Source organism: Arachis hypogaea, chromosome 19, assembly GCF_003086295.3.
Source record: "Arachis hypogaea cultivar Tifrunner chromosome 19, arahy.Tifrunner.gnm2.J5K5, whole genome shotgun sequence".
Lineage (NCBI taxonomy): Eukaryota > Viridiplantae > Streptophyta > Magnoliopsida > Fabales > Fabaceae > Arachis > Arachis hypogaea.
In genome coordinates, this window is record NC_092054.1 from 2,540,311 (window position 1) to 2,565,030 (window position 24,720).

The window sequence follows — 24,720 nt, forward strand, 5'->3', positions numbered from 1 at the left end:
TTTTATTTTATTTTATTACTATTATTTAGTGGTAGTTGGAAAGTAAGAACATCGTCTCCCACAATTTTACATATAAAAAAATATGATGATATGCATCATAGGTTCAAACATCATATATTGTCCTTTATGTACAAAAAATAAGAATACATAGTTTATTTTTGTAAAAAAAGAAAATAGTATTATTCCATGTATTTAAACAAATTTTTTATTTCTTAAAAAGAGGAATGCTAGGGGGCAGCAATTTTAGTGTTTTGTAACCATCAATTAGCCATCAATAATATTTTTAATGGTGTGAGATTACATTTAATGGTGGGAGATCACTAACTTTTGTTTTGATGGTTAAGTGCTGACTAAAAAATACAAATGTTGCTAGCCCCCTAGACTTTTCCTCTTAAAAATATGTTACCTAAATTTCAGAAAATTAAAATTATGTTATTTTTTCAATAAATTTTTACAGACATATACATACCTAGTATTATATTATGAATAAGTATAGGGAGCCAATGGTTTAAGCGTACAATGTGTACAATCGAGGTTTAGGAAGTATTAGAGATATGATCATTAGTGTTATATTGTCCTGTCAGGTTATGTTTTTGGGATGAATGGTTTCATGATATGGTATTAAAGTTTTACATTTAAAAGGTCAAGAGTTCGATCCTTAATGAATCCCAAAATCAGCTTGTATCCGAATGATTATATTTTTCAATTTAAACAAGTTTGATATCAATTAATCCACGAATAAAGACAAGTATACCTCCATATCTTTAAGCAAGGTTTCTATTATAATATTCGAACTCTATTATTAAAAATTTAATTAATATGTACGATTTGAAAAACTATAACTATAGCTAGCATGTCTCCACATGTTTAATAAGTGCTTATTATAATTAAGAGTATCAGAGTTAAGTTATAATAATAATAATAATAATAATAATAATAATAATAATAATAATAATAAAAGGAGGTCAGGAATTTTAGTTTAAAAAAAATTGATTAATATAAATACAAGACAAATAATAAAATATATTAAAAGTATGTTGAACTTATCCCTATGTCTTTTCTGAGGTGCACTTTGATTTTTTTTTTTTAAATCACTTGTGTGAGTTCTCTTTCACAAGGCGGTTCTTTAAATCAAAGGTGGAGATTTCAACTTTCATCAATAGCTTTATTTTACAAGTGGAGTTTTCCAGAAGTAGCTAGTTGCTAATTTTAAATTTTGTAGCAATATAACAGATATAATCACTTATTTTACATGTACCTTAACCTATCATGATGAGATGCATACAATAAATTGATTCTAATTAATTAATTAATTGAGTCGATCGTCAATGAGTTATAACTCAAATAACATAGTCTCTCCATACTCAATTAAGAAGTTGCGAGTCCGAGTCTCCTATCTTTGATAAAAAAAAAAATTAATTGAGTCGGTCAATTCTGAAACATGCGTGACCAGATTCTTGTTTTTCATCTGGTGTGCCACAATAATGAGATGGAGTTTTTTAATTTAAACTTGCTCTAAGAATTGAAGTAAATGTAAGTGAACACATGAAACGTTACACAAATAAGTATAACATATGTGCAATGGCAGCAATGCTCAACAGTCAAACACCACGTTTCATCTATAAAAAACATGCTTCTTGCTCAGTGCCAACAAGATCATATGGAATGCAATTGCTATCTTCGCCCTCAGAAACTGATAATGACGGAAACTAATAATGACATATTCCTGATATATTTACATGGCTTTATTATTACATATTCCTAATATTTACATTGTGCAATTAGAAGACATCGGGAGGGAAATGTCCTGGAAAGGGGTTGCTCTGTTGAGCTTGCTTCAAATGCATTGCCAAAGCATAGTTGTTCACTTCAAGAGTTCTGATCTGTTGTTGGTATTGAGAAGCTAACTGCTTCAACTGCTGCAACTCTTGGTTCTTTTGGTCATAGTCAGAAAATCGCTCATGTTGGATTCTAAATGCATTTTTGAAAGAATTCCTTTCCTTAATCAGCACCTGAATTTGCTCCTTTAGCAACAAATTCTCCTTCTGAACATTTGTTGCTTCAGCACGTACACGGCCACTTATTGATTTCTCCAGCGCTTCCAACATTGTAGCAGCTCGAGCTCTAGCATCATCAACACTGGTAGCAACCATCATTCCTCTTACGAAAAAGTCAACCCATTCTGCACCATCTTTAGGAAGGTTGTCCACTGGCGGCAAGTTATCCGATGCAGAAGCAGCAGCACGTCCATCATCTGTATCCTCGTTAACTTCAACTTGTGGTTCTTCAGCATCGGTAGTCCCCAAGCAAAGCTCGTTCAGCCTCTTGATGGCAGCATCTAGATCATTGCCATTGCCACATTCCTCAAGTGCTCTCTCTAGAACCACCTCATCCATGTGAGGGAAAAAAGTTCGAAGGCGATCAATGAGAGAAGGAGGAGCAAATCGAATTGATGATGATGAGTAACGTAGCTTCTTGGAGAGTGCCGGCGAAGAGGCAAGTTCGTCGAAGAAAGATCTCTTGATTCCGCACACGGCAGCAGACATCGTTCAAAATTCCGATCGTGCTTTCCCCGCTCGCTAATTCAGCTCCTCCAACAAGTGAAACAAATTAACTAAAAAATTTATTTATCAAAAGTTCTAAAAATTATCTCACAAGGGCTGTATTTATATAGATTCCTAACAAATTGGCTCAAAGAAAAGATAAGATAATATAATTTAATTTAAATTTTTGTAAAGATAAGATAACTAATTTAAATCAAATTTAATCTTATTGTATTAGATCAAATTTGATTTAAATTTAAAATCCTAAAGATATAATAATTAATTTAAATTGTAGTTAATTTTATTAGATTATATTATATTTGACGTAAATTTAAAATTTTTAAAAATACTACTAAACAAATAAAAAATAAATCAAATTTTCTAAAAAATTCTAATAATAAAACAAACTAAAATAAAGGCCTAATAAATTTGAAAATTAATAATTAATTTGTGCTGGATTTGAAAAAATACTATTGAACTTTTTTAGACAAATTTTTTGACTTCTTGATGTTCAAGACAAGACTATTATTTTTCTCCTTATCTTTGAACGTGACAAAATTATTATCTTTAAATGTGACAAGACAAACGCTCACTCTCTTCTCCAGTTTCTTTTCTCTTTGATCTTTTTTTAAATTGCTCACATTTTAAGAACCCAACCAATTGACAAATTCTATACTTTTGGATCCTCTAAGAACATATTTCTATCTATAACATACTCAACAAATTCTTTCACTTTTGATTTTGAAAAAAAATTAAAGATAGGTGTAAAAAAAATTATCTTCTTATGTCTGATCTATTATATTCTTTTTGAAATCAGAAAATTTTTCACTATTCTAAAATGGTAACGTTAGATTTTATCTGCAAGTTCTTTGTTTAATCCAAACAAAAATTCTCTCATAAGAACTTTAGAACTCCTTTTAATATTAGTCTTATTATCCATCAAATATAGAAATTTCGTGTAGTATTTCATCATTAATTGTGAACCTTATTGCAACATACGAAAATTTTTTAAAAATTCGTTGTGGTATGATAATGACACAAACCGATTCCTCCTGTGATATGATGATGGCACAAATTGATTTTTTATAATTTTCTTCATCTTCTTCTAACTATAAATTAGACTTTTTTTGTACCGCCTTCTAAATCTTCCTAATTCACCATATATGAACATCATCAAAAAAGCTGGCTTGTATCTATAGAAATTTTTTTTTCTCTTAAAGATGTAATTTATAAAAATCAATTCTACTCTTTTTTTTTCATTTGAAATAAGCTTTAGGATCACTTCTCTCTTTAAATGTAAAAATTTACAACCAAAAATCTTTTTTGCTTATGAGATTCGTCCCTTTAAATGATGAAACTTTTTTATTTACATATTTAATTATGTAAATAATGAAATTTTGTATTTAAATAAAAAAAACTATGTATATCCCATAAAATTAAAGTTTCCAAAACATAAATATAAGATAAGCACATCTTAATAAAATAAAATAATAGATTAATAAAAATCAAAAACTCGTTTCTTCATTTTTTTTTTTAAAATAGAATATTTGAAATTAAATTATCTAAAATACTAAAAATAATTAAAGAGACCAGTTTATCATTTTATTTTCTTAGAGGTCAATTTATCTAACATTATAAAAAACAGAAATTAATTTTGTCATTTTTTATTAACTAACTTTAAAAATATTTTTAATAAGAGAAAATTAAAAATATCATTCATTAAATAACATTTTTTGTTACACACGATATTTTTTAATTTAACAGACCAATAAATTACTGTATGCATAAAATAAAATTCAAATTCTCAGCATTTATTTAAACGGAATGAATTAGTTCACTACTCGACCAACCTATATTGGATTCATTAAACAACATGTATCGTTTATTAATAATCACATTCATATAGGTAACATTTATGTCTATGGATTCTCTTATCAGCATGGACATATATGATGGTGGATACACAGTAGACAAGCACAACAAAACTAAGTACCTCTGATTACATTGCTTTTTCTTATGTTCTTTAATAGTTTAATTTGTGCAAAGTGTGGACAAGTGGCTAAGATTTTATTTTCGGTTATTTTCCTGTTCATCATTTAGGCACGGTTTTTATTTTGTTTTGTTTTTGTTCGTAATATATAAATTATGAGACGGTACTTAGTTGGCAAGTTGTTGCACTATTGTAGGTAGGTTTTGATCCGAAATACATGTATATTATTGAACCTCGTTAGACATTTCTTAAATTATATATATCATAGCGCTTTAAATTCTTAAATATATGCTTTTTTAATAGTAAACTATAGATTTCGAGAATAGTAATTGTTTTGAGTGTTATCTGAAATTGGATTATATTTGGGTCTGAACGTGAGGTTCAAATTTTTTTGTGTGCAGCGTGCGATTATTTGCAGGGGTGGAACTAGATAAAATATTAAAGGGGGCAAAAAATATTTACACAATAAAATAAGACTAAAATAAAATTTTAAGGAGGGGCTAAACTGAAATTTACATATAATTTACATGTAAAAAATTAAAATTAGAAGGGGCCATTGCCCCCTTTTCCTTGTACCTGGCTCCGCCCCTGATTATTTGGTACCAAAATACCATCTGTTCGAATTTTTCGTGAAGAGATGAGGGATGGTAACTCCAATACTTAAATTAGCAAGGACTTTAAACAGATTTTTTAGTAAATTAGATCTTAAGTATACTTAAAGGGGTGTTAGTGTATTTATAGGTGATGAGTCAATAATTATAGTTGGAGTAGTCTTATTATTGGTGGCAGATAACAACCGGACATCGGATTCGATGGTCCCAGAAAGTTTGGACCATTAAATGGTCCCATAACAAAACATATTTTTTAAGTGTTTTTAATAACAGCTAAATAGTCTTTTTCTAATTTTAATTACAAATTAACCCCATATATTTTATTTAATTATAAAAATTATTTTTTATTTTATAAATTATTATTTTTATCATTCATCTATTATGTTTATTAACAATTAAAAACAAAAATAATAACGAATTAGATCTTTCATTGATCATAATAATTTTTTAGCAATTCCAATCGATTAAAAGTTTATCTTTGATCCATTACATCCGTTGAGGGTTGTGATTTGGGTGAACGGTTCTCCTTCTGTCATTTGGGTGACCCTCCGGCCACATCGGAATCACAACGTACACAACAAATTTGTCACCCTTTTTAATCTTGCTAACAATTTTAAGTGAAACCTCAATTGGGATCAGATTCAATGTCTCATAAACAGTGTCCTTTTGTTCCATGTCATTCACAGCACGACTCCAATCAATTCACTTCCTATGAAATATTGACTCTCAATATAGATGAAATTATTTGCTCGCCAAATAGCTTGAATATAAGCATCTTGAATCCCCCGATCTATCATCTTGTTCTTCCCATTCACAAGCCCAGCTTCAAACGCTATTTAATCGATTGTTTTGTGATAACCTGAAGTTCAATTGATATTTCACAATCCTCGACAAATGTAACATATCAAAGATAAACTTTTAATATTGGGATTGCCAAAAAATTATTATGATCAATAGAAGATCTAATTCATTATTGTTTTTATTTTTTATTTTTTTATTTTCAAAGATATATTTTTTATTGCATAAAAGAACTTTATACCTGGAGTACATTATATTCTCTTGGAGTACATTATGTCAAGACAAAGGAATTTTTCAATCGAGATGTTAAATAAAAATTATCTAATGGGTAAAAGAGAGAAAGAAAATAATTAAGAAGGAAAGAAAGAAGTTCTAAAGCGCTAGTTACTATGTTCATAGAGAAGGTGGTTTGAGAAAATGATGTCGCCGGTATTCCTCCTCCAACAATATCGCCTGAGACAGAATTTTTCCAGGTTCTTGGCATTGGTCCTCGAAGACTAAAGTGTTCCGCGCCAACCAAATCTGTCATAGAAGGTAAGCCACTTGAGCACTTCTGATTCTGAAATTGGGTTTGGATTTTTCAGCTTCCATGAATTGACTCCACCAATCCCAAGCTTTTAGGTTAGGGTCGCAGAGAATAGTGCTAGCTACTGGAGAGCTGTTCCAAATTTGAAGAACTTCTGGGCAGAAGACAATGGCATGCATCGGTGTCTCCGGCGCCGATTGACAGCGGGGACAAAGGCTGCTAATTTGTGGTAATTTCTCGTTCAATTTTGCTTTAACTGCAATGCCTTCATGGGCTAATCTCCAAGCAAATAATTTGACCTTTGGTGTTACTCTCATTTTCCATAAGGTCTTCCACATTTCTGAGTCTGCATATCGGGGATGGAGTGAATTCCCTGGAGGGTGAAAGAATTGGTATGCTATACTATACCCAGATTTTACCGAGTACTCCTCTTAGTTGTTATTGCACCATATAATCGAGTTTTCCTCTTCTGTGATAGGAATTTGTTGAATTTGCTGAGCTGTGTCTAGTGGGAAGGCTTCCATAAGGAGTTGTTGATTCCATTCTCCCTCGGCTGTGATTAGCTGTCTAACCTAGGTAAGCGATTCATCTCTGCATCATTAACCGCAATGCGAAATGGTGGTTAGTCCCCAAACCATGGGTCTTCTCTGATTCTGACAGATCCCTGAATTGAAACTTTGCACTTAACTCCTTTCTCCAAAACTTTCCTTCCTTCCAAAAGACTCTGCCAAGCCCAGGATGGTCGATTTCCTGGTTTGGCTTCTAGATAGGAACTGTATCTGAAGTACTTATTCTTGAAGATTTTGTAGAAAAGAGAATGTAGTTTAGTCATCAGCCTCCATCATTGTTTAGCTAACATGGCTAGATTGAATGTCTTTAGGTCCTTAAACTTCATACCCCCGAAATTCTTTTCTCTGGTCATAGTGTCCCAACTGATCCATTGCATCTTCTTTTCATTCTGTTTCTGTCCCCACCAAAGTTGCATCATCATTCGGTGCAGTTCATCAAAGAGGGTATCTGGGAGTTTGAAACAGCCCAGAGTATAAATTGGTATAGCTGAACCCACTGCTTTGATCAACACCTCCCTTCCACTAGCAGATAGAAATGATTTCTTCCAATGCGAGAGCTTCTTCGCCACCTTCTCTTTTATAAAAGCAAATGTTTCTTTTTTGGATCTGTGTACTATGGAGGGTAGCCCCAAATATTTATCCCGTGTCCCAATATTTGGGACTTCCAAAGATGCTGCAAGTTCAGTTCTGATGGGTAAAGGGGTATTTTTGCTGAAAAACACAGCAGATTTGGAGAAATTAATTTGTTGTCCACTTAGTCTACCATATAGTTGGAGAATTTGGGACAGATTAGAGCAGTTGTATTGGGTAGCTTTACAAAATAAGAGTGAATCGTCGGCAAATAGGAGATGATGAATAGTCGGACATCTACTGTTCAATCGCAGTCCTTGAAAGAGGTTGTTCTGTTCTCCTTTGTGGAGCAGATAGGATAGATCCTCTGTGCAAAAAAGAAATAGATATGGTGAGAGGGGGTCTCCTTGTCTGAGACCCCTACTTGGTTTGAAAAAACCAGTTATTGTACCATCCACAATAACAGAATAGGATATAGTAGAGACACAAGCCTTCATCCATTCAATCCACTTTGAGCAAAAACCCAACTTCTTCATAATAAACCACACAAAACTCCATTCTACCCTATCATATGCCTTACTCATATCAACCTTTATCGCCATGTCGTTTCCCCCATGTGTTTTATTCTTAAAAAAATGCATGCATTCATGAGCCATAAGAATGTTGTCGCTAATGAGTCTTCCCCGAATAAAAGCACTCTGATTGCCACTTATTAACATACTCATAAAAGGTTGAAGTCGATGAACTAGAACTTTCGAGATAATTTTGTAGAAGACTGTGCTGAGACTAATTGGCTAAATTTGATTCATAGAAGTAGCTTGAGTCACTTTAGGTATCAAACAAATTTGGGTGTGGTTAAATCCCTTTAGAATGCTGCTGCCACTAAAAAAACTTCTCACAGCCTTGCATACATCCCCTATAATCCTGCCCCAATAGAACTGATAAAATTTTGTGGTGAATCCGTCGTCTCCTGGGGCGGCTTCTGCATTAATGAAAAATGTAGCCCTTTTAATTTCATCATCTGAGACTGGTTTAGTCAGACTCCTATTCATTTCAGAAGAAACTTTGACTCTAAGTTCGGTGAAAAATTGAGAGGGATTTTCTGGGTTATTACTTTCAAATAGATCAATAAAAACCTCTGTGCCCTGTTGCCAATTGCCTCGGGTGTGGTGCACCAATTTTTCTCTTCATCCTCTAATTTCCATATCTTGTTTCTTCTGTTTATGGACTGGTTTTTTGCATGAAAGAACTTGGTATTTTGATCTCCCCATTTTAGCCAGCTCACTCTTGATTTTTCTTTCCAGTAGCATTCCTCACTAATGTGGGCGGCAACTAGTTCATCTTCTAATAATAGAATCTGTTCTTTGTCTGCTGTTGTTGGGTCTGCCTTGGCCACTAATAATAGTGCTTTCAGCTCATCTATCTTCTTTTTAGAGTTACTTGTTCCAGTTGATTGCCATTTAACCAGTTCATGTCTGCACTTCTTTAATTTCTGAAACAGTTGGTACATTGATGAACCTGGAAAAGAAGTCAGCCATGCATCAGATACAATTTTATCAACCTTTGCCATTCCACACCATCTCTCTTGAAATCTGAAGCGCCTCTTGCCCTTATGTGTTGTCTGGTTAGTGCACGTCAGGAGCGGTCTGTGGTCTGATCTTGTGTCTTCTAAGTGAGTAACATTGGCCCAAGGATACTCCTCTCTTAGTTTAGGAGATAGGAGTCCTCGGTCTAGCCTTTCTCGAATAGCACTATCTTGGCAACTTCGGTTCTACCAGGTAAACTTATCACCATTAAAACCCATATCTATCAATTGTCCTCTGTTGATAAAGTCTTGAAAAGATTGGATTGATTGAGCTTATTTATCCCTTTCTCCCTGTTTTTCTTGATTAGACAAAATTGCATTGAAATCACCAATTATTAAGTGTCGTTCTCCCCTATTCTCCATAAGATTTAGCAGCACCTCATATTGGTTATTGCGAATGTGATCAGAGCTGTGTAAATATACTGCAAAGACTTCCCAAATCAGCTGTCTTTCTTGATCCTCTATGGAAAAAAGGATGAAAAACTCCTCAGCTTTTACCACTTCCACCTTTACACCCTCTTTCCATGCAAGCGCTAGTCCATCAGCCGTTCCATTAGGATTCACAGTGAAGATTTCCTGATAATCACAATTTCTCAACTGCCTTTCAACATAAGAGGGTTGTTATTTAGTTTCACACAAAAACAACACCTCTGTGGAATGGGAATTCTTAATCCCTTTGATGTTGTGAACTGTCAGGGGTTTTCCCAAACTCCGACAATTCCACATGAGTATCTTCATGGCCCTTGGGGTGCCGCTTTTGGAATGGCACCCTGTAGCCCTTCAGAAACCTCAATTGCATAACCAGTTCCTTCATGGTCTGTCTCCTTTTCTCTTTGCTCAGAGCTCCTTTTTGCTCCAATGATTGGTTCAATAGAATTCCTCACCTCCATCCTTCTTGCTAGCTGTTTGATTTTCTGTTTCTTCTTGCACCTTTCTAAACTTTTATCATTGGTTCCTAGTTGAAAGCTTCATATTCCTCCTATTTTCAGCTCTCCCCCAATTTCTCCTAGGATCTGGTTAGCTTCAGTACCAGATAGCAGTGGTAGATTTTTCATGTTATGATTCTGCTTTGTGGTGTTATAGGAATTGTGTATAGGTGGTGGATTTGTGTGTTCTTTTGGGGCTATGTTATTGTGAGAGAAAGAAGTATATTTTGGATTGGATAGTGATAGTTAAGAAAAACTCTTCAATAGGCTCACTGGTGTAGACTTACTATCTGGGTGAATTGACCTGACTTCCTTTCTTCTATGATTAGGGTATGCATTCTCCTTAGTTTCATCAATTCTCTAGCCAAGTTGATATGCCCTTAACTCCTTATTCCATCTCTCTTCCACTTCTTGGTTTATTTCTGAGATCTCCAAATAATTAGCATAGTTTCTAGTTTCATGTCCAATGTGTCCACAGAAGCCACAGTAAATCCCAATTTTCTCGTACTTCAGCATGATTTCAAACACAATTTTGTCAAGGCTTGATACCTTAATTGACTGTCAACGAGTTCTCGTTACATCTAAGTTGACTCTCACTTTCATAATCCTATCCCCCTTCCCTCTCATCAAGAAGGAATCCACCTCCACTACCTCCCCCAATCTCTGCCCTATCCTCATCGCTGTTGTTCTGATTTTGCAAAATTATGGCATTCCCCACATTTAAATCCATACTGAAATTCTTGTATAGTCCTCTTCTTCCACCTTCATATTAGGACTCCACCGTTTTAAATGTATCATAAATTGTCTGAACAACCATGGAGACCCCCTTTCCACCCGGATAACATCAGCTTTTTTATTAAAAAAAATTGAAAAATATTCTCTCCGTGTGATTTAACTCGGAATCCCTCTAGATAATTCCAAATTGCAGTAAAAGCACCCTCCATTGTACCACTACTAAATTCCTTATCCGCCATTAATCTCCCTATCAAACTTTTTGCACAAGTTTCAATCCCTTCCCTCACATCTTTCACTTCAAGGTTCACGATCTCTTCCACTTCTTCTCCTGGAGAATTAGGATTTTGAGTTCCACGCACCTCCCTTACTGCCATGTAGAATTTGTGTAGAAGAAGATAGAAGAATCAAAGAAAAGAAGATCCTCACAATGATTTGTGCTTATGACTTACTGATTGAAGAAAATTTAAGAATCACAAAAAACTCTAGCAGATTCACAGAACCCTACCAAAGCACAAAAAATCCTAAAAGAACATTTTTTTTGTTTTTGTTTTTTATTGTTAATAAACATAATAGATGAATGATAAAATAATAATTTATATAATAAAAAATAATTTTTATAATTAAATAAAATATATGAGGTTAATTTGTAATTAAAATTAAAAAAGATTATTTAGCAGTTATTAAAAAAACTTAAAAAATATGTTTTGTTATGGGACCATTTAATGGTCCAAACGTTCTGGGACCATCGAATCTGGTGTCAGATAACCGTCCTCTTTATCTAAGAATTGTTGAGATCTCTCTTTTAAAAGTAGGTAAGAGATAATAAAAATTTGTTATAACTCTTTTAGGAGAGTTATCATTTTGTAACATTCTGTCTGACTTTTTAGGAGGTAGGTTATTCGATAACTGCCTTTTGAATTTTTTCTATTTTAGATTTGACAGATGCTTTAGAATAGGATATGAACAGTAATAAAAAACTTATTAAAAAATTATTCGTACGAAAATTTTATAATAAACATATAAATGAGTATATATTTATTTTAATGTATTTCTCACACATAGAAAATTTTTTTGGCCGTATGCTAAAACATTTTTCCTTTAGAATAATAAAAATAATCAAACTCAAAATTATTAGATACCATAAAATTTTTAATATTATATTATAAAATTATTTATCTTAAAATTTAAATTAATAAAAAAATATATTAATAATTATATTTCTAACCAAATTTAAATAAGAATGTATGTCTTTTATCACCAACACTTAGTCTGAATTGTTCATTGTTCTTTTGTGAAGTAATAGAGCTTTTCAGGTATTAAATATAATAGCATTATTTCAACACGCATGTCGTCATGATTCATGAATAATAATTAATTAGGCATTCCTAATATTTAAGTTAATTTCAGATCATCACCTAATAAATGACTGAATCACATACATGTGTCACAATATTCTCTCTTTTTAATTTCTTCTGATTTTATTTTTTTATTATATACAATAGAACAGACAACTACTACTATTGTACACATGCATGATGAAGTGGATATAGGTACCAACAAGCTAAGCGATATATATAGATTATCAATGTTAACTTTTGGTCGGATATATATTATTATATTCAAATAAAATGATCAATTTGAAAGTGATGATGATGAGTTGTTGTCATATTTCTTAGTTAATTATTAGTTTAACATATAATTAAATGTGTATTAATTAATTAGTTACTTTTATTTAGAGGTCTTTTTCATTCGTTAATAACTTAATAAGTAGGCGACTGATTTTAATTAAAATGGTACTAAATTTCATGACACACAGTCGCGTGTATATATATATATAGGGACAAAGTAACCTAGTTAAATTCATTTTGAGAGAGTTTAATTTGGTATATATGAATTCATAAAGATTATCTTTAATAATATTAAATTAATTAAATTCTTTGGATTTATCTTGTATTATTCTGATGAGGTCTGTTACACATACAAGTATTTTTGGTTTATAAGCTATACAAGTTGGTTCAAGTTCAAGAAAAAAACATGCGCACCACTTTTTTAAATTGAGCGTCCAACGCACGCACCTTACAACACGTTCATTATGCCGCACTCTTCCTCTTCTTCCTCAATCAAAACGCAAACCATCAAGATTCAAGCGACATTCGAAACAAACTACGATTCTACGAAGAGTAGAAGAAATTAAGAAGAAAAGATACAAATCTCCATAAAAAAATTACCAGAAAAAACGAAGAAATATTATTCAAAGTATTGTTTTACTATTCTTCTAGGTTTTTTTTTCTAGATTGTCTCTGCCATGTGCCTCATCCTTAACCAACAAAACATTAAAAGATTTCAAGAAGAAATATACTGTCTCCCCTCTAATATTGGATGTATTTCTTAAATCATTTAGGTTTATTTCTGTAATCTTTTGGGTGTATTTCTGTAATCCTTTGGGTGTATTTCTATAATCGTTTGGGTGTATTTCTGTAATCGTTTGATGGGTGTATTTTTGAAGTTCAATTATCTTCAAAAGAATTTCAAAGCTTAATTTCGGAAACCATGAAAATCGAAAAAAACAGAAGGAGATCGAAGGTAAAGAGAGAACGCACAAAGGAGATCGAACAAATTTGGCAAGAAACTTGAAAAAAGAAACAAAATCTTTAAAAAAATGGAAGTTATATATTCACACATTAATTAATTTGGATTGATTTAAAAGTCTATTAAAGAGGTCCGTAACATAAGCAGCGTATTTATGGAATTTCGTTCCCTTCAGACTTGTAAATTTTGTAAGCGCAAAACACTTATATGTAGAGATTAATCCTATTCTGATATGTTTGGTTGAATTATGGTATACATTATTAATATTAATGGCAGAGATATATTGTCTCTGGTATTATTAGATTAGCTGTGTTAGAAGTTAGTTAAGTTGGTTATAATTAGTTTCCCACTTAACTAACATTCCTTCTATTATAAGTTAGTTATAACTAAACAAAGGTAGAGACTCATATATATAAGATTTATTTTTTGAATTTAAAATTTAAAAATTAAGATTTATGATGGTAAAAAAAAAAAGCAATGACAATGAATGTAGTTGTGGTATTGAAAAGAAAAATAAAAAAATGTGAAAAATAATGAGTTTGCGAATATAAAAATAATTTTTTTTAAAAAAATATTGGTTAAAATTAACTACCAGAAATTAGTTTTTAATTAATGAGATTTTTGTAGATTTATACATCTAATTCGATCTAATAATAATCTATTATATTTATAACAAAAAAGGATTAATGTCATTATTATGTAAATAATAATGAAAGCGTATAAATATGTTTAAAAAGGATAAAATCGTATAAATATATAAATAATTAAAAAATTATTTAAAAAATAGATTTGGATTAATGCAAAAAAATTATATAAAAAATATTTTGACTCTTTCTATGATAATGGTAATAACTGACTAGACTTTTTTAATTATAAAAATTATTAAATTAAGTCTTTGAAATAAAATAAAAGATAATTTTTTAACAAATTATATAATTATATATATTAAAAAAGAAAATACTTTAAAATTCATTTTAAATGATAAATTGATCATTTTAATTATAAAAAATATCATAAAATAAATTTTAAAATTTCAAAATTCTAAAGTATATAGTTAAATATTGTTTTTTATATAATAATTAATTATATTTTTTATTTATATATTATAAATTATATTTTATTATATTGATTTTTTAATATATTATATTTTAATTTATTTTATATTTAATTTGATTCTTTCTTATAAAATTTTTTAATCCACTACTAGATGTTAAAGTGTATGTTGGATAAGAAACTAGAGCAAGGGATGGGGTATGACTTGATGAATGATTTAGATAGATTTGAGCAAATGGCACTGGTTGGATTGTGATGTCTTCATCCAAACTAATATTGACAATGAAAAAAATAGGGTAGAATTTAAGTTCAATCTTAACTCTATTTTCAAATTAAAATTGTTTTAAAATTTAATATTATTTTATTTGTAAGTTAAAAATATCTCAATTTTAATTTTATTTACATTTTATAATTTTTAATTCGACTTTATTCAATTCTATCTATAATAAAGTCAATTTTTTTAACCAAATATAATATTTAATCATTTCATATTTTATAAACACATTAATAAAATATAAAATACAAAATTAAATTTAAACTAAATTAAAAAAATAAAAATTATTTTATCAATTAAAATTATGCATAAATATTATTTTAAATATAAATTTTTATTTTATTTTAAATTAAATACTATTAAAAAATAAATAAATAAACTTAATAATATTTATAAATAATTAATTTATAACATAATTTTTTAATATCGTATTTAATTTAAATTTATGAATTTTATACAATCTAAAAACTTAAATAATTTATAAAATTTTATATTTATTATTAAACATTTTTTATTCTTAACTTTTAAATTATTTTATTAATTTTGTCATTGTAAAAATAAAAATAAAAATTAACTCTTACAAATAATAGAAAAACGGTTAACTCATGCATGTTGAGCCGTTAGCTTTTAAATAATTGAAGTAATAAAGCAAAATAAGATTAAATGAATAAAACAAATTAAGTAAAATAAAAAGGCAATAAATAACAAAATATTAATTCAGCAGAGATGTGTCTACATCTATTACTGAACAATAATTAAAATTTTTAAAACAGTGTTACAAGATATTAATATCTTAAACCATGTTAAATTAAGTAAGGACTAAGATAATTAAAGGATCTAAAATTCTTTAATATTATTCTTATGTCAAGTCTTTTTAGTAATGGATAATGTTTCGGTCCGACCTAGTTGGTCTTTTGTCTCGGTCTGAATGGACAGCTCGACGAGTATGCCAAATCCAAATCGGGAGAAAATTCAGCACACCTCTTCTTCTCCAACGAGGTATATGACAACTGGGGAAAGAAAGTTTTTTGGAAGGCGGTCCTGCTCCTGTGGGATCCGCCTTAGGTGTAGACTATATAAGGGGAGGGTCCTACCCCCTCTCCCGAGGTACGCACCTAACCCTCATTTTTTCTGCCACCTGGTACGGATTCTGACTTGAGCGTTGGAGTCCCTTTTGCAGGTGACTCCTCCTCTCATCACTCCAACAACCCGGGAGATCGTGAAACTCCACTCCTCTCTCTCCAACGTCAGTCCGGGAAATCCACCCATGCACCAGTTACTCAGATCCAGGTCCTCTCTCAACATCACACACATTGTGTCTCTGACCCATTCAGGAACCGACTCCCCGAATATTGGCGCCGTCTATGGGGATTCTTGGCGTGAATGGATTTTCTTTTGGGTCCAGTGAAAGGGCAAGAGGGAAGCGAACCGCACGTAGAGGAGAACGCTCATCGAGCTAGTAGGGGGGCCTCCTTGGCTTCCTCCCGTGAACGTACGAGTAGGAAAGTTTCACGACCTATACCCCCATAACAGCCCCGATTGTTGAGGTGTAACAGCAGATAGCCAACAAAGACATCCTGTCAAAGCCTCGCTAGCTTAAAGACAAAACTGGCGGAAACAAGAATCTCTGCTGTGACTACCACAAAGATTTTGGCCATAAAACCCAAGATTGCTTTGACTTGAAGGACGTTTTGGAGAAAGCAATTCGTGAAGTCAAACTGACAGAGTTCTCATAGTTCATAAGAGAACCTAGGAGGCGAGAGCGCGACCGATTTGACGACGACAGAACCCGTGCTATAAAGCCAAGGCAAGAGCCTGAAGAAAATAATGACTGCGGCCTCACTGTCGTGAATGTCGTAATCGGGAGAGATGTGGCACCGAGATCGAAGTCGGCAGCGAAGAAAGATGCTAAGGTCCTGGCCGTATCATCAGCTAACCATGAACCCTCCCCCAGAGGAACCTCAGCAATATCATTCGGACCGGAGGACCAATGGTTCCACGACATACCAGAGAACCCTCCTATGGTAATCACGTCAAGAGTAGGAACAGGTCTGGTTAAGCGGATTCTCGTTGACACCAGCGCCAACTCCAACATTATGTTCCGAAACGTGTTTGACGCTCTGGGCCTCTGAGAAACTGACCTAAGAACTCATCAGCACGGGGTAGTCGGCCTGGGAGATAATTTTATAAAGCCAGACGGGATAGTCTTCCTCCCGATCTCCATAGGAGGAGGCCAAGGAAAGAGGTCACTTATGGCGGAGTTCGTCGTTCTGAGGGACTCCACAGCATACAACTTTATCTTGGGGAGGAAAATAATCAATGAGTTCTGTGTGGTAATATGTACCAAGCTGCTAATCATGAAGTTTGTAGCCGACGATGGATCGGTAGGGTCCATCAGGGGAGACCTGGAAACGACAGTCGCGTGTGACAATGCTAGCCTCTCCTTAAGGAAGAAGTCAAAGGAGGCGTCTGGGATCTTCCTAGCCGACCTAGACGCTAGGGTTGACGACAAACCAAGACCAGAGCCTGAAGGAGATTTGGAAAAGTTCACCTTCGTGAACAGAAACCTCCCCCACAACCTGAAAGAGCCTCTAATAGAGATGATTTGAGCAAATGGCGACTTGTTTGCTTGGACACCAGCCAACATACCGGGGATCGACCCCCAATTCATGTCGCATTGTCTGGCCGTGAAGACAGATACCAAGCCTGTAGCCCAAAGACGAAGGAAGATGTCCCAGGAGAGAGCCAACAAGGTGGCCAAGCAGACGGCCAGCTTACTAGAAGCAGGGTTCATCCGGGAGTTAAACTACTCGACTTGGCTGTTAAACGTAGTCCTAGTTAAGAAGGCCAACGAGAAGTGAAGGATGTGCGTGGACCACTCAGACCTCAACAAGGCATGCCCTAAGGACTCCTTCCTCCTTCCCAACATTGATGCTTTGGTTGACGCGCCCTCGGGATATCATTTTCTGAGCTTCATGGATACGTATTCTGGCTATAACCAGATACCGATGCACCGTCCTGATGAGGAGAAAACGGCGTTTATAACGCCAGGTGGTACGTACTGCTACAGGGTATTGCCGTTTGGATTAAAGAATGTGGGAGTGACCTATCAAAGGCTGATGAGCAAAGTTTTCAGCGACCTTATAGGGAAGTCGATAGAGGTGTACGTGGATGACATCCTGGTAAAGACCAGCCAATCAGAAGACCTAGTTGACGACCTAAAAACCATGTTCGCGTCCCTCCGACGACACAATATGAGGCTTAACCCCCTCAAATGCACTTTTGCCATGGAGGCCAGGAAGTTCCTGGGTTTCATGATAACCCATAGAGGATTTGAAGCCAACCCTGAGAAGTGCAAGGCAATTTTGCGAATGACTAGCCCAGGATGCATCAAAGACGTGCTGAGATTAGCCGAGAGACTCACGGCCCTATCCTGTTTTCTCGGTGCATCAGCGGCCAAAGCCCACCCATTCTTCAGCTTGATGAAAAAAGGAATAGCTTTCGAGTGGACTCCAGCGTGAGAAGAGGCATTCAACCACTTCAAGAGTATACTCTCGGCACCCTCAGTTCTCGGCAAGCCTAAGGATGGGGAGATACTGTTTCTGTACTTGGCAATAACGAACGAAGCCTTGGCATCCGTTCTGGTACGAGAAGAGGGAAAAAATCCAACAGTCGGTCTACTTTGTTAGCAAAGCACTGCAAGGGGCAGAGTTAAGATACAGTAAACTGGAAAAGCTAGCGTATGCGCTCTTGACCTCGTCCCAAAGGTTGCGGCAATACTTCCAGGGACATCGGATAATCGTCAGGACAGATCAAGCAATCTGCCAAGTCTTACAAAAACCCGACCTGGCGGGACGGATGATGACTTGGGCAGTCAAGCAGTCTCAGTATGATCTGCAATACGAGCCCCGACACGCAATTAAAGCTCAGGCAATGGCCGATTTCCTGATAGAAGTGACTGGAGACCCTCACGAGATCCCGAACATGCGGTGAAAACTCCATGTGGACGGAGCTTCCAACCAAACGTTCGGGGGAGTGAGGATAATCCTATAGAGCCCAACCGGAATGGTATACGAGCAGTCCATCAAGTTCGGGTTCCAGGTCTCTAACAACCAAGAAGAATATGAAGCTCTAATTGGTGGCTTGCTCTTAGCAAAAGAAGTCGGGGTGACTAGAGTGGAAGTGAACAGCGACTCCCAAGTCGTCACGTCCCAAATCAATGGAACATACCAAGCCAGGGACTCCCTGCTGCAAAAATTCTTGGAAAGGGTAAAAAATTTGAGTGAAGAATTCGACGAGGTCGTAGTGCAGCACGTTCCAAGGGAAAGGAATACCCGAGCCGACCTCCTATCGAAACTTGCTAGCACAAAGTCAGGAACGGGAAACCAATCCTTGATCCAAGGATTGGTGAAAGAACCTACAGTCGCCATGTGTGCGACCCGAGCAGACGTCGTTCCCTCATGGATTGACCCAATCACCGACTTCTTGAAAAACGGCAAGCTTCCTGATGACCACAAGGCTGCAAAAGCGTTAATGAGGGAGGCGGCAAAGTACGTAATAGTACAGGGCCAGCTATTCAAGAGAGGACTGAATCAACCCCTCTTAAAATGCCTACGCTCCGACCAGACGGACTACGTGTTAAGGGAAGTCCATGAGGAGTGTTGCAGCCTCCATATCAGGGGAAAGGCTTTGGCCCGGAAGCTCGTTAGAGCCAGTTACTTTTGGCCCTCGATGATGTCGGACTCCCAAGAATTCGTCAAGAGATGCAAGAAGTGCCAAGAGAACGCTAACTTTCATAGGACCCCAGCAGCTGAGTTAAGGTTACTAATGGCCTCGTGACCTTTCAGCCAATGGGGGATTAACCTTTAGGGACCCTTCCCGGTAGGCCCTGGACAGGTTAAATACCTTATCGTGGCCATCGATTACTACACAAAGTGGGTCGAAGAAGAACCGATGGCTAGCGTTTCATCCGCAAATTGCTGTAAGTTCATGTGGAGACAGGTAATTTCCAGATTCGGAATCCCAGAGTCCATGATATCGGACAATGGGATGCAATTCACGAACAAGAAGTTTGGGGAATTCTTTATAGGCCTAGGGATAAAACAGTGGTTCTCGTCGGTAGAGCACCCGCAGACCAATGGCCAAGTGGAAGCAGCTAATAAAGTCATCCTCCAATGCCTTAAGAAACGACTTGACCAGAAGAAAGGAGCATGGGCTGACGAACTCATGTCAGTTTTATGGTCGTACAGGACAACACCACAATCCTCCACCGGGGAGATGCCTTTCCGGCTTACCTACGGGGTCGATGCGGTGATCCTTGTGGAAGTGGGAGAGCCGAGCCCACGACTACTCCTTGGCGGAGTGGAGGAAGCAGTCAAGAAGGATCTGGTTGACGAGACTAGGGAGATGACCCACTTTTCGAAAACAGCGTTAAAGCAGAGGATTGCCCTATGGTACAACGCCAAAGTGCTTAAAAGGAATTTTGAACCAAACAACCTGGTCCTACGATGCAACGACGTAGGCCTCCCAACCCCAGGAGAAGGGAAGCTAGCGGCTAATTGGGAAGGTCCATATCGAGTAAAGGAAGTGGTCGGCAATGGAGCTTACAAGTTGGAACGTCTGGACGGGAAAGAGGCGCCCCAAACATGGAATGTGGCAAATTTGACAAAGTTCTACCCTTAGAATCCACGACAATCCGTGACGACCACCCGTTTCCCTGATTCAATAACACCCGTTTTACTTCATGTTGAATTACATTGTTAATTTTTGTCATTACTTAACATGTCTCAATTTTTCTCTTTTTCATTTTAATTCCCATTTTTATCTTTATCTTTATTTAGTTTGTCAACTAACCAGTTCGGCACAATTACGGCCTCACGGGACTGATCACCCCGGAAGCCAATGATATCGTGAACGCTACACTAAACGGTTACCAAAGTAAAAGGCATAACTTGAACTCTTAATCATGAAAGCCACGAACCGGCTTTGTTAATTCACAACAAAACGGTAAACAACTCAAATTACCAATGTCAATACAAAACGGTAAACAAGTCGATAATTACCAAGATCGAACAAAGCGGTAAACAAGTTCACTCAAACTACCAAAAAGTTCAAAGTAAGAAATCACAAAGTAAATATACATCACTTCTTCGGGATATTGTTAATCTGCCCATCCCGAATAGTTTTAAAAGCTCCAATGGCGGAGGTGTCGAAGTCGGGAGAAAGGAGCTTGACCTGGGCTTTGATCGATTTTAATAAGCAAGGAATGTAAATAACAAGAAAATAAACTAATAATTGAGAAAGCTCTTAGCAAGGAAAGAGAATTAGAAGTCTTATCCTCATTATCATTGTCAATTGTGATGGTAATTTTGAATTGCCTTCACTTAGTTAACCTCTAACCAATGGAGGAAGGTCAAGTGCATACAATCAACTTGAGTTCACAAGTTCTAGTCAACTCAAAGTGAGAGACTAGCATTGGTGAAGTTCAAGCTAACCGGCAATCTTCTATTACCAATCAACCAAAGAATTTTTATAACTCAAGAGTCTCTAATTGATCAATCCAAGTTAAGAATATAAAAATCTAATTTAAAATCGAACTAAGCATTTCATCAAACACTTGGAAGGCATAAAATAAAAGCATAGAATACTAACAAGACATAGCAAAATCTAAGACTAACCAAAGCAAAGGAATAACAATAACAAAATAATTGAATAGTAAGAAACATGAAACATAAATTGGATTAATGAAAATTGAGAGTAACACATGAACTCATAAACTAAATTAGCAAAATAAAGGAATCAATAAGAGAAGTAGATAAACTAAAGTAATAGAACAAATAAAAGTAGAAGAAACCTAAATTAAAGCAAGGTAGAAATCTGAAATTTAGAAGAAATAAACCTAAAAACCCTAAAACCTAGAGAGAGGAGAGCTCTCTAGAATTCTACATCTAAAACCTAAAATTATGAATAATGAAAAGTGAATGATTCATTTACCCTCCAGCTCCACTCTTTAGCTTCTAAAGTGCATTTTTGGGCTTGAAACTGGGCCAAAAATAACCCAGAAATCGCCCCTAGTGAGTTCTGATATCTACATGACGTGGCACTTTGTCACACGTACGCGTTCGGCCACGCGTACGCGTCACTTGGAAATTTCACTGGCCACGCGTAGGCGTCAGCCACGCGTGCACGTCATTTGGTTATCTATTGGTCACGCGTACGCGTCGTCCATGCGTTCGCGTCACTGCTAGATTCTGAAATCCTTAATTTCTTGTGTTCCTTCTACTTTTGCATGCTCCTTTTCCATCCTCTAGGCCATTCTTGCCATGTAAACTCCGAAAACACTTAACACACATATCACGGCATCGAATGGTAATAAGAGAGGATTAAAATTAGCAAATTTAAGGCCAAAGAAGCATATTTTCAATCATAGCACAAAATTAGGAAGGAAAATGTAAAACATGCGAATTATATGAATAAGTGTGAGAATAGTGGATAAAATCCACTCAATCCAATACAAAATAAACCATAAAATAGTGGTTTATCAATCGCCTCCTCGGTCCCGGAGATCACTTCACGAGCATTCTGCACCGTCTCCTTGTTCTTTTTCTTCAAACCAGCAACCTCCCCCTTCAGCCCCGCGACCTCATCCTTTGCATCCTTCACCGACTTCGCGGCCTCCTCAACCTTGGCCTCTAAGGCAGCAACCTTAGCCTGGGCCGCAATGGTTTCACCATGAGCAGAGTTAAGCTGACTCTCCAAGGTCATCTCCTGGTCGGTAATGCGGGCCACTGCCTCATCGGAGGTTTTTAATTTTCCCTCCGACTCGGCTAATTTCTCTTTCAAGACCCTAACCTTGGACCTCAGGCTCTCGACCTCTCGCAATAACTGACGGTACTTCCCATCCAGCGCCCCGGCTTGGGTCAAGATGGGTTCCGCCCTCCTTGCTATGGTCGCTGCTCTCAGCATACACCGGTAGATCCACCTGGCCTGGGCGCCAAGATCCCCATCGTGGAAGAACCCATCAGTGCCCAGCATAAGCTACGAGTTGATCAAACCCCCAGCATCAAAGTTTTTCTCCATAACAGTTAGCGACCCTTCAAGACTGGAGGTCGTTTTCCGCTTACGAGGGTTCTCGACTATCGCCACGTCGGGACCTCCCCCGGTCGTCTCTATCTCAAGAGGGACCGTGCCGCTGCTACTCGGAGCGACCCTTGCACTAGGGAGTTAATTGTTAGGGACCAATCGAATAATTAATTTTAATTAGGGACTAAAGTGTTTGGTCCAAAATTCTTCGAGGACCAAAATGGGTAAATACTCATTAAAATATGTTGGATGTTCAATTCATTAGATATGCATATGATTATTTTTATCCTGAGTGGATGGTTATTTTTACTAGGTGTGAGCGACGCCGATGGCGGCTGTGGCAAGCCAAGCAGTGACAGTGAAGTAGGATGATTATTGATGAAAGTGTGGGTGGCAGCCGGTTGGAAGAAAAAGAGGGTATTGGAGTGAAATGCTTTGGTAAATTAAGGTTTGTGATGGTTATTTTTTTGGAAGAACTAAGTGAATTTTTTATTCAGGTAATTTGTGGAGTGTTTTTATTTTTTTACATGTATTGAGCTAAATCTGCAGCCCATTGTTCAAATTGTTTAAATTCTTCATTGTCTCCCTAGAATTTTGTTAGGTAGACAACGGAGAATCTGAACAATGAGATGAAAATTTAGCCTAATGAAGGTAAAAAAAATACCACTTGAAGTACTCAAACAAAAAGTCTCATTCAGTTATTCCAAAATTTTAACCCATCTCCTCTACCCTAATTTACCAAATCAACATCTTCTTCTCCAAACTCTCTGCCGCTGCGTCTTCATCAACCATCCCCTTCATTGACATCAATCTCTCTCTCACCAAACATCACCGAATCAAACAAAATAACCATTCAATTAAGAATTAAAATAATCATTTACATACCTACTGAATTGAATATTCAGCATGTTTTATTTGTATTTACTTAAACTAACCATTCTCGTAAGAAATACAATAACCATCCATCAACCTAGTAACTGAACAACCGGCATATTATTCGTTATCAATGCATGAACTTTCGCTGCTTACCTTGTTAGATTGTTCATCCTCCAAATCAACAGACACGTGAGGGGAAAGGCATCGGTGACGGTGTCAGCGGGGGACTGTGGTGGCGTCGGCATGGGCCGGGGAGTACAACGGCAAAGGCATACATGGATGCGGATGCGGAGGGATATGCCTTTGCTACGTAGAGATAGCGGCGCAAGGTAAGGCTTCGGCGATGTCAATAGGAAGTTAAGGCAGCGTTGGTACGGCTGGGGGAGGGGGTGCAGTGGCGCGGGGTTTGGAGGAAGACATGGATGCTTCTTGTTTTGGGTGTTGGTGTTGTTGTAAGGTGACATGAATAAGTTTAAGGGAGGTTTTGGATTTGGTGGTTGGATTAAGAACAACGATGTTGACGAGAGAGAGGAAAGGGAAGAACAATAGAGGCATAAAGTCATGTTTGGGTGTTCTGTCTTCTGTGTTGGACATGAAAGGTGCCCTGGCTGCAGTGTTTTTGCCATAGACTGGAGATTGACGACAATGAATTTTAGGTGTGTAGCGGATATTGAGAGGTTATGATGAGATTAAAAGTAATCGTAAATAATGTGAATGTATTTAATTCTTAATCTTAATTTTTAAAATTTTAATATTTGAAATTAAATAAATAATTAATAATTTAATTTTAAATTTTAAATTAATTTTTTTAATTCATTATTTATATTATTCACCATTACCATTGTTTCTTTATATTTTTTCAAAAATAAAACATAATTAATCCTTGATAAGATAATCGCACTTAGATCATTTAGATAATCGTTTCATTGATAAGATAAATTAGATATAATAATAGAAGTGAAATCATTTAGGTTCTATAAAGTTAATCCAAAT

At 35.7% G+C, this 24,720-nt stretch overlaps 2 protein-coding genes across 2 annotated transcripts; one reads left to right on the forward strand and one right to left on the reverse strand.

Annotated features, from left to right (window-relative positions):
- Window positions 1–1,700: 1,700 nt before the first annotated feature.
- LOC112776730 (uncharacterized) lies at window positions 1,701–2,636 on the reverse strand. The gene has a single exon (XM_025820966.3). It carries the CDS (start codon window positions 2,544–2,546, stop codon window positions 1,782–1,784), a length of 765 nt encoding a protein of 254 aa, XP_025676751.1. The 5' UTR covers window positions 2,547–2,636; the 3' UTR covers window positions 1,701–1,781.
- Window positions 2,637–18,834: 16,198 nt separating this feature from the next.
- Window positions 18,835–19,608, forward strand: LOC140181893 (uncharacterized). Its single transcript, XM_072227558.1, has one exon. The coding sequence runs from the start codon at window positions 18,835–18,837 to the stop codon at window positions 19,606–19,608; it is 774 nt and encodes a 257-aa protein (XP_072083659.1).
- Window positions 19,609–24,720: the final 5,112 nt, after the last annotated feature.